The 13,096-nt window shown below is 38.9% G+C and overlaps 1 protein-coding gene across 3 annotated transcripts in view; it reads right to left on the bottom strand.

The window, feature by feature from the left end:
• Positions 1 to 1,925: 1,925 nt before the first annotated feature.
• Positions 1,926 to 13,096, bottom strand: part of piezo2b (piezo-type mechanosensitive ion channel component 2b) — a 94,090-nt gene continuing 82,919 nt past the window's right edge. For all 3 annotated transcript variants that reach the window (XM_006792301.3, XM_087832629.1, XM_087832628.1), the window contains 13 exons: positions 12,503 to 12,830; positions 12,112 to 12,244; positions 10,999 to 11,146; positions 10,667 to 10,878; positions 10,317 to 10,475; positions 8,736 to 8,883; positions 8,054 to 8,242; positions 7,657 to 7,749; positions 6,957 to 7,126; positions 5,582 to 5,710; positions 4,786 to 4,865; positions 4,254 to 4,455; positions 1,926 to 3,539 (listed from right to left, as the gene is read on the bottom strand). In XM_006792301.3, the coding sequence (XP_006792364.2) occupies positions 3,287 to 3,539; positions 4,254 to 4,455; positions 4,786 to 4,865; positions 5,582 to 5,710; positions 6,957 to 7,126; positions 7,657 to 7,749; positions 8,054 to 8,242; positions 8,736 to 8,883; positions 10,317 to 10,475; positions 10,667 to 10,878; positions 10,999 to 11,146; positions 12,112 to 12,244; positions 12,503 to 12,830 (2,244 nt within the window). In that variant the 3' untranslated portion in view covers positions 1,926 to 3,286. The remainder of the gene's footprint in view (positions 3,540 to 4,253; positions 4,456 to 4,785; positions 4,866 to 5,581; positions 5,711 to 6,956; positions 7,127 to 7,656; positions 7,750 to 8,053; positions 8,243 to 8,735; positions 8,884 to 10,316; positions 10,476 to 10,666; positions 10,879 to 10,998; positions 11,147 to 12,111; positions 12,245 to 12,502; positions 12,831 to 13,096) is intronic.

Genomic DNA, 13,096 nt, shown 5'->3' with positions numbered 1-13,096 from the left:
CTTCAGGATGTTTTGGTAGACAGCAGAATTCATGGTTCCATTTACCACAGCAAGTCTTCCAGGTCCTGTGACATCAAAACAGCCCTACACCATCACACTACCTCCACCGTATTTTACTGTTGGCATGATGTTTCTTTTTTGAATGCTGTGTTAGTTTTACGCCAAACGTAAATCTTCAAAAGAGTTCAGCTTCGGAAGATCCCTTCAGTCTTGCGGATCATCGAGATGTTTTCTGGGAAAACTGAGACGAGGTTTATGTTCCTTTTGCTGGGGCGATCGTGGCTCAAGAGTTGGGAGTTGTAATGGGAAGGTTGCCGGTTCGAGCCCCAGCTCTGTCGTGTCCTTGGGCGAGACACTTCACCCGTTGCCTACTGGTGGTGGTCAGAGGGCCCGGTGGCGCCAGTGTCCGGCAGCCTCGCCTCTGTCAGTGCGCCCCAGGGTGGCTGTGGCTACAATGTAGCTTGCCATCACCAGTGTGTGATTGTGTGTGTGAATGGGTGGGTGACTGGATGTGTAAAGCGCTTTGGGGTCCTTAGGGACTAGTAAAGCGCTATACAAATACAGGCCATTTACCATTTGCTCAGCAGTGGGGTTTTTGTCTTGGAGCTCTGCCATGCAGGTCATTTTCATCCAGTGTCTTTCTTATGGTGGAGTCATGAACTCTGACCTTAACTGAGGCTAGTGAGGCCTGCAGTTCTTTGGATGTTGTTCTGGGGTCTTTTGTGAACTCTTGGATGAGTCTTCGGCCGGCCACAGCCGCGAAGCATCACCACTGTTCAGTTTTTTCGCCATTTGTGGATAATGGCGCTCACTGAGGTTCACTGGACTCCCACAGCTTTAGAAATGGCTTTATAACATTTTACAGACTGAAAGATCTTAATTATGTTGTTTCTCATTCTCAGTTCCTGAGTTTTCTTTGGAATGCAGCATGATTTCTGGCTTTTGAGTCTGCTCCATTTTGTCAGGGAAGTCCTATTGAAGTGATTTTTTGATTGAGCACAGGTGTGGCAGTAATCAGGCCTGCGTGTGGTTAGAACAGAAATTAACTCTGGTGTATCTCTAACTGGGGGTGCAGTAGGCAAGACTTGTGTTGTCTTTCTCTAATATTTACATTTGTTTGATGATCTGAAAAATTTAACTGCGATAAACACATACACACACAGAAAGGAAATCAGGAGAAGGACTAACACTTCTCTGTATCTCCATATCTTCTCACTGTATCTCTGCAGGACAGTGTGTATAGATACAGAACACATGTACAGTGCCCTTTTGCAGTTTTGCCTTTGCCCACCATTACAGTTGATTGTAAATCAATCAATATGATTAAAGTAGAGACTTTCAGCTCTAATTCAAGGGATTATACAACAATTTTGCACGAGCTGTTTAAGAATTGCAGTCAACACAATTTCCCATTAAAATAATGGGACAAACTAACATAAATTTAAAGAGTATTTTTTAATACTTGAAAACAAACTCTTTACAGCCGATATCTGCCAGAAGTCTCCACCCTGGAGTTGCTCTGCTACACCTTAACTGCGGCCCTCAGTTGCAAAATTACACTACAAAAAACTGTCTTTGTTTCAAACATCGTGAGTGCACTGTATACTTACCTCTAACACAAGTTTCATAAAATATCCTATTATTTAGTCATCTGTCCCATTATTATCTCTTTTCTTTTATCTCCCACTACCCATTTTTACCATGAACTACAGGACTGACGTGACACACAATAAAAAAATAAATTATCACAAATCAAAACTGATATACTAAAATAAAATTAAGCAAGAGAAGCTACAATTTAAGGAGGGGGGGTGATGTTCGAATCCGCGCATGTTGCAGCTGTTTTCCATCACAATCCTGTTAAAACCCCCAGATTTACAGACCATCTTCACACACACACAACAGCTGAGTGCAAAAAACGCCACACCTTTCCAGATGTTTTATTTGAAGATTTTTGGACATTGCCTTAACATACAAGTTCAATTTTCACATTTCATTCCCCTGCGACCTTTCCCTTTAATGTAACCCCTATGTACAAGTATTGCAAATTAGTCATGGCAATAATTAAGGTTTTCACTCATGCTAAATGTCCTCTAATGCATAGTTTGGACCAAAGGGCTCCAAGTCTCAGCCCTTTGTGTGTTTCTTCTTTGATGACTGGATGCACAGCTGTGGGTGCCAGCGAGGTCCACAAGTCAAAGAGTCTACCGCCCGAAGCACATTACCCTGATGTAGAAAACCAGAACTCTGCTGCTCTCGACTCAAACCGGCTTGCAGATGATTCAAAATGTTGATGAATGACAAAAAAATGTCAATCTCTGCAGGAAAAAAGTCCTTCTTTAATACAGCTTTTAACTGTGTCACTGTGCAGTAAAACTCCGAACAGTTTCCACATTTTATTTCATGCCATTTAAATAGTTCTCATCTTTTCTACAATATCATGTTTTTTAAGATCCACAAAAGCCTACATATTACCGTAACATACAATGATTATCTGTGAAAACAGCTCTTCCTGAGAAAGGTATGTAGTTCGTAAGAGTTTCAGTTCTTCTCATACAAACAAAATAAGGCAAGTAAAGATTGTCTGGTAATCTTTTGTTTTGCATTTTGTTTCCAGAGTGGCCTCTGACATTTCTTTAAAAAAACAAAAAAAAAAGTAATCGTGATGTCTGAAAGTCAAATTTCCCTTGCTCCACATTCTTAAAAATCTTATAGGAACGGCAGCTCAGCATTGCACAGTCCCAAAATCCAAGCGTTCCAGTTGGAAAAATATGTGATTGTGCTTGTGTGGTCGTTGTTGTCCACTTATTTGTCAGTGGGAAGCCCTTAAAGAGTAATGCTGCAGCCAGTTACTGTTTCTCTCCACCTACCATGCGATTTTGAAAATATTAGGGACAGATGTGAAGAGAAATTAGGGACTTTTTGTCTTTTAATTTCAGGAAAATTGCGCCTAAACACCTCGAACTGAAAACCGCCTGCTTATTTTATCCACTGGAGGCAAAACCTTTGCAAGATAAATACAGCACCTGGAAATTTGTGCTCAAATGTATTAATTGTGACAGTCAAGGTTGTCATTAATTAGTAAAAAATACCCCAGTTTATAAGTCCAAATAAAAAGGTGTTTCCCTTTGGAGCTAACACTGTATCACTGGCGCCCGAGCTCAGCTGACGAGGATAAAGTTGGCCTTCATTTGCTTTGGAGGCTAAAATAGCTGCTCACACCAACAGAGCGACAATCCAGTGTCTCTGAAAAGATCTGATTCAACTTCATTCATTAAAGTTTCCCTCACTGAGTTTTCTCCCGAGTCCACTTGATCATAGTCTCTGGCGAGCGGTAAAGGAAGATGAGTTTAGAGTACATGTCCTCCTCCAGGTCCAGCTCCCCCGTCTCTCGCACCAGGAAGATATCGGTGCACAGCTTGAGGATGCGGTCCACGTTGGGCAGCTCCTCGAACATGATGGTGTGGGAAATGCCACTGAAGAACTCGCGCACAAACTTGCCGATGACCAAAACCACAGAGGCGTACAGGCCCATGATACTAAACAGGAAGGAGAAGAAGAAAACATTCAGATTTTGGATTCTTTTAAATTCTTATTTCTCTGACTAGAAATCCAAATATAATGTATCAAAAAGGTAAAACATATGATATTTGACAAAAGCTGTGAACGCTGTACTTCTCTATGATATTCTAAGGAACTAATTTGATTGTTCTGTATCCCAACTGCCAAAGGATGCGGTTAATTTTTGTGAAGAAAAAGTATATGAATCGATCCCACGCTGTCTCATCAGAGTTAGGTATTTTATACATGTCAAAGTAACATTCACAAATCTCGCATAGTAGAAATGAATGTAAAATATGTAATATTTCATTTATTGCTGATAAGGGTGTGTCTCGCATGAAAAAAGGGAAATGTGACAATTTGGTAACAAAAGCTCAGTGAAGCAAATATAGTCCACCAACACAGCCTGACTATTCTGTGTCAGTGTCTTTAACTGAACATTCAAACTGGTTTTAAATACATTAAAATAGTCTGATATGAAATGAAATTAATCAGTCAGATTAGTTTCAATCAATACGCATCAGTTCCTATCCTTACTTATCTTGTGACTCCTCTCATTATTCTTTATTTCTGCTATAACTGCTATTAACCCACTGGCTGTACAATTTTCAGTAACTTTCATAATATAATTTTTTACATATAAACACAAACATTTCACTGAAATACACAACAGAATATCACAAACCACGTACCCATATCCAGCTAGAAAGCCCAAACTGGGCGGGCTGACTTGGTCGCTGAATACGAACAGTTCCAGGCCTGCAGACTTTAGATTGGTTAGATTGGTCTTGCTAGGCTCTGTCTGATAGACGATCCACCATTCTTTATCATTGCTGTCATTAGCTCTCTTCAATTTCACCTTAATGTCATAATATTCTGGGTGACCGTCCGTTTCTACGATAAAGAAATAAAGAAGTTTTGTCAGAAAATGTAAATCAGATTTATTTTGGAAAAAAATATACAAAAGCTTTGTTCATCAAAAGTAAGCATATAAATTGATGTTAAAGAAATTTACTCACCCATTAAATAAAATGGCTTATGTACTTTTTGAAAAGCATGAATATGTTTTGATATTTAATAGTCAGAAATTCTAATCTACTACATCTCCTATTGAGATGGAGCATCTTTACTATTATTTTTCTTTACTGTTACCAAATCAAATAACAAGGATGAAAAATTCACATCACGCTAACACTCTGTACACAGTGGCAAATACTCGGTCACCTCTGTAAAGGCTTTCAACAGGTTTGGACTCCACATCGCTGGGTGCTCGAACATAGCGAGGGAAAATTTTTGTTAGTGTCCTGCAGGAAAAGAAAAGCTGTAAGTGCTTGCAAGTTAATATTTTATAAATATTATAACAATTCTAATGATTATATTATATTATGGTTTTGTATGTTATAGAGGCGTGCCTTACTAATTGTAAAAATGTTTACTTTTTAACAGATTTGTAAATCCACTTCAGTCTAACAAAGCAAACATCACATATTCACATATTTTTCCTTCCAGAATTCGTCGCTTATAACCAAATCACACCAAACTGTTTATCGATTAAAGAAGTTGTCTTTTTGCACATTTTAATACATTTTCTGACCAAAAAAAAAAAAAAATCCATTGATGCTTCACAACCAACGGATGATGTCAGCATGGCTTCGTCCATCTTTTATATACAGATTATGTTATATTTAAAAAGACCTTGTCTCGCTCCAAAACACACCAGTCAGTCGAAAAATATGCTACCACTAAGTGCTGTTAGGTTTTATTGTTTGCTAGGTTAGTTTTGCCCCTGTTTCCAGTCATTATGTTAAATAAATGCATATAAGTGACACCTGTCTTCACATGTAACTGTGGACTTACTTTACTAATACTCTCCATACTTAATTTATGTACAGCTATAAAATTTTAATCGCCACCTTCGAAAATTATTTAGCTGAGAGGTAACATTTAGCAGCTCCTGGTTACTAGAGAACACAAACTGGCAAAGAGTAAAGAGAAAATGTGCGGCTGATACTATACTCACACTTCTGTTATGTTTCGTTCATCGTTTAACAGATCTATAAGGTTCTGTTTTATGTTTTTGTCTTCGTTTTTAAGAAATCTTGTTACTTTTCCAGATGTTGTTTCTGCCTTGGCTCCCAGGCTGGTGTTTCTAAAGGAGAAAAAAAACATACTTAAATTATGCTTAAGGAATTTGTATCTTTACATTTAAAATTAAAATGTTGTTTGATGCGAAGCAAGGTAATTGGGGTTATTATGAAAAAGCAGATTTGCAACAAAGCTGGTAGACTGAGGAGAAGTCTTGTGAATGAGGGACAATTTAACTAGCACTTGCTGATGTCTGTGGGTCAAAAACTTTGACAACGAGGTATGATGAATGTGTATGTATGGCTGAGTGACTCCAGTGTCAGGAGTGGCTTGGCCCTCCCTATATAATAGGCTGACATTGTCATATGTTATTCAAAACAAGCCCACTTCTTCCCCACTTCCATAGCAAGGAGGGTGGTCCCCGGTTCTCTTGAGTAGCATGAGCATAACCTTATGTTCTCTTTCACAGCATTTATTTCATCTCTCACTGTGGGAGAAATACTGACTCCCTGATTCCGAGACATGTCTGTTAAGAAGACAACTGTCCCCCAATAACATTTCACAGAGGAGACGCTCCCTCCTGGGAAGAACCTACACTGAGGGCTGAATGCACCAGGTTAAGTGCTGTCACATCTAGCTTGTAAAACAGATGTGCAGATGTGTGAGGTGAGGGCCAGCATCCAGCTGAACACACCTCCTGGATGGAAATTGATTTGAAAAGAGCCCATGAGGTTGTAGTGGGGACCCCTAACGTGCCCCAGGCCAGCAGGAGGCTGAAGACCCCAGTTAGTATATGGCCAAGGCAATTGCTCCTACTATCCAGTGGGAGAGGCACAGTTTGTGCTTTAGCCCAGCACACAAAAAGCTGGTCATTCTGTCTAAAACCCTTGGTTCTGTCCATATAAACAGACAGAGCATAGACTGGACACAAGGTTGCTCCTCTGAGGTGAAAGGCGTCAGATAAAAGCCCGGCAGTTCTATAGGGGAACATGTGCTCTGAATGCTGGCCTTTCCCTTAGAGATAGGGTGAGGACTGTAGTATTTTGGAAGGGACTCCGAGTAGAGCAGCTACTCTTCCACATTGATAGGCGCCAGTTGAGGTGATTATTGCACTTTTGCCAGAATGTCATTGATCTTACGTCTTTGGTCATACACTACTTGTAATGTGATGTCGATGCTCTTTAATAATTATCTTTTTTGTTTCAATATGATAAAATAAATAACTTAAATGTTATTACTTATTAATTAACCCTTTACTAACAGTTATTATAAAGTTTTACCTATCTGGAAAGACATTTGTCTCTGCGTACCTTTGCACAGACCAGGACACAGTGATGGAGAAATCATCGGTAGAGTCCAACATCTCTATCAAGCTAGCTCTGCTGGGTGGACTGATGGTCCACAGAGAGTTGGAGCTGCCTTTCAATTGAGCAATGGTCAGGTCCTCATAAATGTAGCTCTCCAGCCACTGCATGGCGTTCTAATCCAAACACAAAATCAAACAATTGGAATCAATATAATTCAGTCGCATTAAACCAATAATCTGTCAGCTAAGCAAGTTTAAATTAAGGTCAACATGCACACATGCACAAATGGACTGTAGATTGTTAAAACTGTTTCAGATTCAACTATAATTCAACTATCTAACTATAATCTTCCACTGAATATTAGTACATATCTTTTTGTCCCCTTCAGGAAAAAGTTATCCCCTGATTTAAGGGTATGGATGGATCTTGCTAACCAAATTTGCTAGCCTTGACCTTCTCATCTTAAGCTGAGACATGAAGTCAATACGTAAAATAAGCTTCCAAAACCAATTGATGACATCATCCTTGTTACGTCGATCCTTTTTACTGTCTATGGTACTTTAGTAGAGAAAGAACTACTTGCATTATATGGGAACTACTTTACATCAGAGATAAAAAAAAAAAGTATTTATTTCTCAAATTGAAAACACATTATGGTTTGTAAATTATGATCTTCTATTTGTATTTGATTTTGTATACTTACGTCTTTCTTCTTATAATGTTCTACAAAGTTGCGAAATTCCTTTTCCGTCACATGCCGCAGTTGCTTTTGCTGCGCGCTCATGGTGAAGATGGGCTGTGGAAAGACGACGTTTTGAAAAAAGTCTAGTTAAAGGTGAATACACCTCTAATGATTTTAAACCAAGCACTTGTTTCTGGTGAACTTTATTCATACAGATTAATGTGCAGTAACTGTCGTGAAACTATGCCTGATACACACACATACAAACACACTACATTAAATCCTCCACCCTAAATACACTAAAATATCTCCCTCAGTCCACAGGTACCACATAACCATAAATGTTACCTCTAGACATTTGACAAAGGACCTGTGAAAAGAGGTGCCAATGATTTTATATAAGAAATTGTGTCCACACCTGAAAGCCTGCCAGTGTGATTTCAAATGAGACATCCAGCGGAGTGTTGACGACTCCAGCTACAGATTTCACGAGGGACATGAAGAGCAGCGGAAACCATACTATACAGATCAGCAGCACCACAATCATTCCTCCCATCCCATACTTCACCACTTTCTTCTTCTTCTGGCCTCGTGGCTGGGGATACCTCTGCAGAAGGATGACAGAGAGGACACTGAAATAAGTTACTGGTATTAGATGGAGAACGTAACACAGAATTCCCCCTGATCCTTTGCTTTAACAACAAAGTCAACGCAATTTTTTTGACAAATTTGTAAAAGTAAAAATGTGCAAAAAATTTCATGGAGGGATATATTTCAGACTGACTGGGTAACAACTACGAGAGAGCAGTGAATAAAGATATTTTCACTTCACTTACTGATAGACACAGTATCTATCTATATCTATATATCTATATATATATATATAGATATATAGATAGATAGATATATAGATATATATCTATAGATATAGATATATATCTATATCTATCTATATCTATATCTATATCTATAGATATAGATATATAAAGATTTACCTTCATAAATCACAAAAGTAAATTTCGGTTTAAATTCCAACATGACAGACACTGGCCCTGAAACAGATTTTTTTTACACTACACTTGTGCCACGATGATAAACACCTTCTCTGACTCTCTCCAGCATTTCAGGATAAAGATGTGAGCGTAGATGTCCTCCACACAGATCCAGCTGGACAGAGACAGCGAAGTGTCGGTCCAAACCCAGTCCATCACGGCTCGGAGCTCCGTCAGGAAAGGTACTAGACGGAAACTGAAAACCACATATCTTCTTTATTAATCTGGCATAATGTGAAAGCTCATGATATTATTGCTTATATAACAAGATATTCCTTTCGTCTACAGCATACATGCCAAACTTATTTAGCTTCCTGAATTTAAACCATAGAGAAAATACCACAACGCCAACAAATTATCATCTTACATGTCAGTATCATGATGGATACAAAAATGCGCATAGCCTTCACATGTAGAGTATTTTAGAACTACTCAATTTAATTTAATTCAATTTTATTTATATAGCATCAAATCACAACTGTTGCCTCAATTCACTAAATAACTTACTTTTAAACAATATGCAATATTTTTTTGTAATTTTAAATACATTTTTTATTTTAAATAGTAGTCGTAGTTTTGCGTGGTTTCAGTCCTTTGTATTAAAGTCGGCATGACCATACAAGAAACAGCAGTGCACTGTATTTGTTTTCACACTGACACCCCTTCCCTTTGCTGGTGACCTGCCATGTATTTTAAAACACACATTAAATTGCTATTAAGTGAATAAAACCCATTTTTTGTTATCAATTATAGATGTGTGGAAGATTGGATATAGATTAGGTAGAAAAACTGTTGTGTTTATTAATTTCACACCCTTTTATGCATAGCTTGACTTTCATATTTTTTAGTTCACACATGATCTGGAGGCCTTCCCAGTGGCCTGATGGTGATTTTCTTGTTGCTGGTAAACAGTGAACTTAATCAGCAAACAGAGCTGTGCAAAATCTACACATCAGGCACAACTTTCTCATATGCAAGCTCTCTCTCTTTCTCTCTGCAGCTTCCATGCACGCAGGTTCCACATGCAAACTCTCTCCCTCTCTCTGTTTCTGTCAACAAGGCAGGCAGTGTGAACCATGTAATGTTAGACACGTTGATCAGATAAATAAAGAAAAAGCAGAAGGGTGAGAGACGATGAAATACAGATGCAGCTGAAAGTACCAGCTAGCAATAGGTCAGTCTAAAACACAAGCTAATACATCTTTGGATCTAGCTGTGCAGTCAAATAAGTAATAATAATGCATATAGTAATAAGCTCATAAATTGAAGTATCCAAACAGCATATTTTAGAGATCTGTTATGAATCTATTATAAATTTAATGTTAGTGCTTACTGTTTCAGCTGCATTAATGAATTAAATTCTAAATGCTAAACTGATCAAATATAACATAACTAGAGCGAAAACCAATGCTTATGTTTCTATACAATTTAAAATGTAGGGACTGAGAAGAGGAAAGGTGTTTTTTTCTCCTCTAGCAAATATTTCTTGTACAGTTTTTGAGACGTAATCTTCTCCTTGCAATTCTGCTTCACCAGCAGCAGCAGCAGCAGCAGCAGCAGCAGCAGCTAGCAGGGCCTTGGACATGTTTGTCCAGCTGGAAGAAATGAAACTCTCTCTGCATAACTCACCCCTGGAACAGGAAGAGGTTGACATAATTGTAGCTCTTTGTGAGGAAGTTTCCCAGAACACGGGTGGGATAACCACAGCGGATCTGATAGGCTGACAGCCCGAAGTAGATGCACTTGACAAAATACCACATCTGAGCGACTGTGTTCTCACTGAAACGTCTATGAAAGGAAGAAAACAAAGACAGCTGTTGAACGGAAAAAAGAATGCAGCTGGTTTTCTAACTTTGAAGAGCAAAACTTTAAAAAAAGCACAAATATATTTGACGCCATGCTGTCAGATGTATTTTATCATTCAAATTAATTAGGATGATTAATCTCAGCTCTCACGTGAGCTAAGATGAAGCACTTACTTGTCTGTGACCTTTGGCAGGATGAAGAACATCCAGAAGTGGATGCCAAAGACCAGAATGACCTGGAAGATAACCTTGCCCATAACAGACTTTCGGAGGTAGAGGGCCCGGTCCACCACCATGGTGCCAAACTGGATCAACACCATGACGAGAAAAGCTCCCGGGACCTGATCCTCTGACAGCGATGATGTGATGTCTGCCGCTGAGTGTTTCTACAAGGAAAAGGTAAACATAAAAGTCAGTTTTATTAAGTCACGTAAGGAAATTCTAATTGTTGTTGTCACTTGAGGTGAACATTGTCATTTTCTTCTGCAGATAAATTCAAAACTTACACCAAATGCCCAGAATCCAAACACGATGATGATGAAGTCAACCGTGTCAGCGAGGAACATCAGCACATAGACGTCGGTGACTGCGCTGTACTCTGGATGAATCAAGTTATAGAAAAACTGCCTCATGGGAAGATAGATACCCAAAACCCTACAGGGAGCAGAATCAGGGTTATTAGAAAGCGATCAAACAGACGCCTGAAGCTTTTTGTGTTTGTGACCTTTCTGAGACTGTGTCATTTTATAATGAATCTTTTACAAAGTTTCACATACTGAGGTCTGCGTAGAAGAGAATAATCAGCCTTCAGACTACTCTAAACACTAGGATGGAGGAATTTCTCAGTTGTTGGGTTTTAATGATGTCAGTGAGACTCTGATCTTGCATCTACAGCCTCGTGTGTGAGCATCTGCCTGCTAATCAAACCCTCAGTTTGTTGAGGGCAGCCAATCAGAAGAACAAGAGCTTAAAGTGTCATGTGTAGTTTCACTTAGTTTAATAATGAACTGGGGGTCTTACAAAAGGATAAGATAAAATGGGATTATTTTTAACCATTAATCATACAAAGCTACTCTAAGTCCAAGAATAAAAATATGTAGTTGGAAATAAAGATAGTAAATCTGCTTTACATCTAAAAACGACTTAAAGGTTTTTTTTTCTGTGCGTTCAAACAAAATCACTTCAAACAAGTCTATATAACAGCACTTATATCATATGAAGAGCTGAACTTATTTTGAGCAAAACATTGGGTTTCGGTTACTGTCTTACACATTATATCTGGGAAACCGCTCATTGCATTGCAATTAAATTTAGAACAATAACATGTTTGGAGTGTCTGTTGCAGCACTTACAAAAATGACAGTGAACGGTCTAACGGGAATGCTGTAATTAAAGATCTAAATTTAGACCTTTGAAAGGTTTAAGCTGCTGTATCACCACGGTGGTTTTCCACAGTGCATCTTACATCATTCATCAAGAATACTTGCTGAGCACACTTCTCAGCAATGCTCTCATAACATTACAAACACACTTTATAGTCAGTAAGAAGCTGTGGGTGGAATGAAAAAAAAGAAACACAGCCACTTCAACTTTTACAAAGCAGCTATGTGTTGTGCTACCGCTTTATAATGAAAGCTTTTGCTTTGAAGAGCTGCTCCCTCAGTTTCTCTATGATCATCTGTTTGCGGGTCTTCTGATGGACGCTGGCCTCGCTGCCGCTCTTGCGGCTGCTGTTGCGAGAAGCTGTACTTCCTGTGGAAACAATTTACATTTTCAGTTTTAAATGACCTGTGTCAAAGCTCTGAGTTACTGATAAACGCAATACCAATGCAAGACTTTCTATTTATCGTTATTTTTACTGTAAAGAACAAAGGTTACGGTTACCACAAAATATCATATTTCTTCCAGGTGTTTGTTTTACAGAAATATTGCAGCAGGGGATTTCTTAAATCCACCATCCAACAACCATTTAGTAGCAGGAAATAGCCAAAAGGGAAAAAAAGCCTTCACCTCTCTTAGATCTTGCAGAAGAGTGGAGAGATGGATGAGAAATGTGTGAGCCTCCACTGGAGCTCTTGCGCCGCTGGTAGGTCTGCTGCTGCTGCGAGTAGGGCACCTGTACGTGTCCTGAATCTATGGAGGTGCCGAAGTTTATGGACCTCAGGGTCTGATTGGAGCCTCTCCTTTCACTGTTTAGTGATGAGCCCGGTTCCGACTCCTTCTCACTCTCCTCGTCTTTTCTCTCGTCTTCAGACTCAGACTGACTTCTGACTTCTTCAGACTGACAAGGTGCCTCTTTCTTTACCCTGGGGTCATCCTCATCCCACAGACCATGGCACTGGTAATGAAAGGTGGAATGACTGTTATTTCCATATCCAAATAAGATGAAAGTGAACAGAGTTTTTTCCCAGTCATAAAGCTGTCCTACCCTCCAAAAAGAAAAGAAAAACATAAAAATATCACTAAAATCCCTGATACATGTAACCAATGAAACCACAAACCCTCATCATGGTAACAAATCTTTAATTTTTATCTCAGCGTTACTTCAAATACTTCAAATTCCCAACAACATGAATACATCTTCTTTGGTTCCTTTTACCTTTT

Source organism: Neolamprologus brichardi, chromosome 18 (genome assembly GCF_056152115.1).
Source record: "Neolamprologus brichardi isolate AB-2024 chromosome 18, ASM5615211v1, whole genome shotgun sequence".
NCBI lineage: Eukaryota > Metazoa > Chordata > Actinopteri > Cichliformes > Cichlidae > Neolamprologus > Neolamprologus brichardi.
Note: the sequence above shows the minus strand (reverse complement) of the source record. Positions and strands in the feature narration are given on the sequence as shown.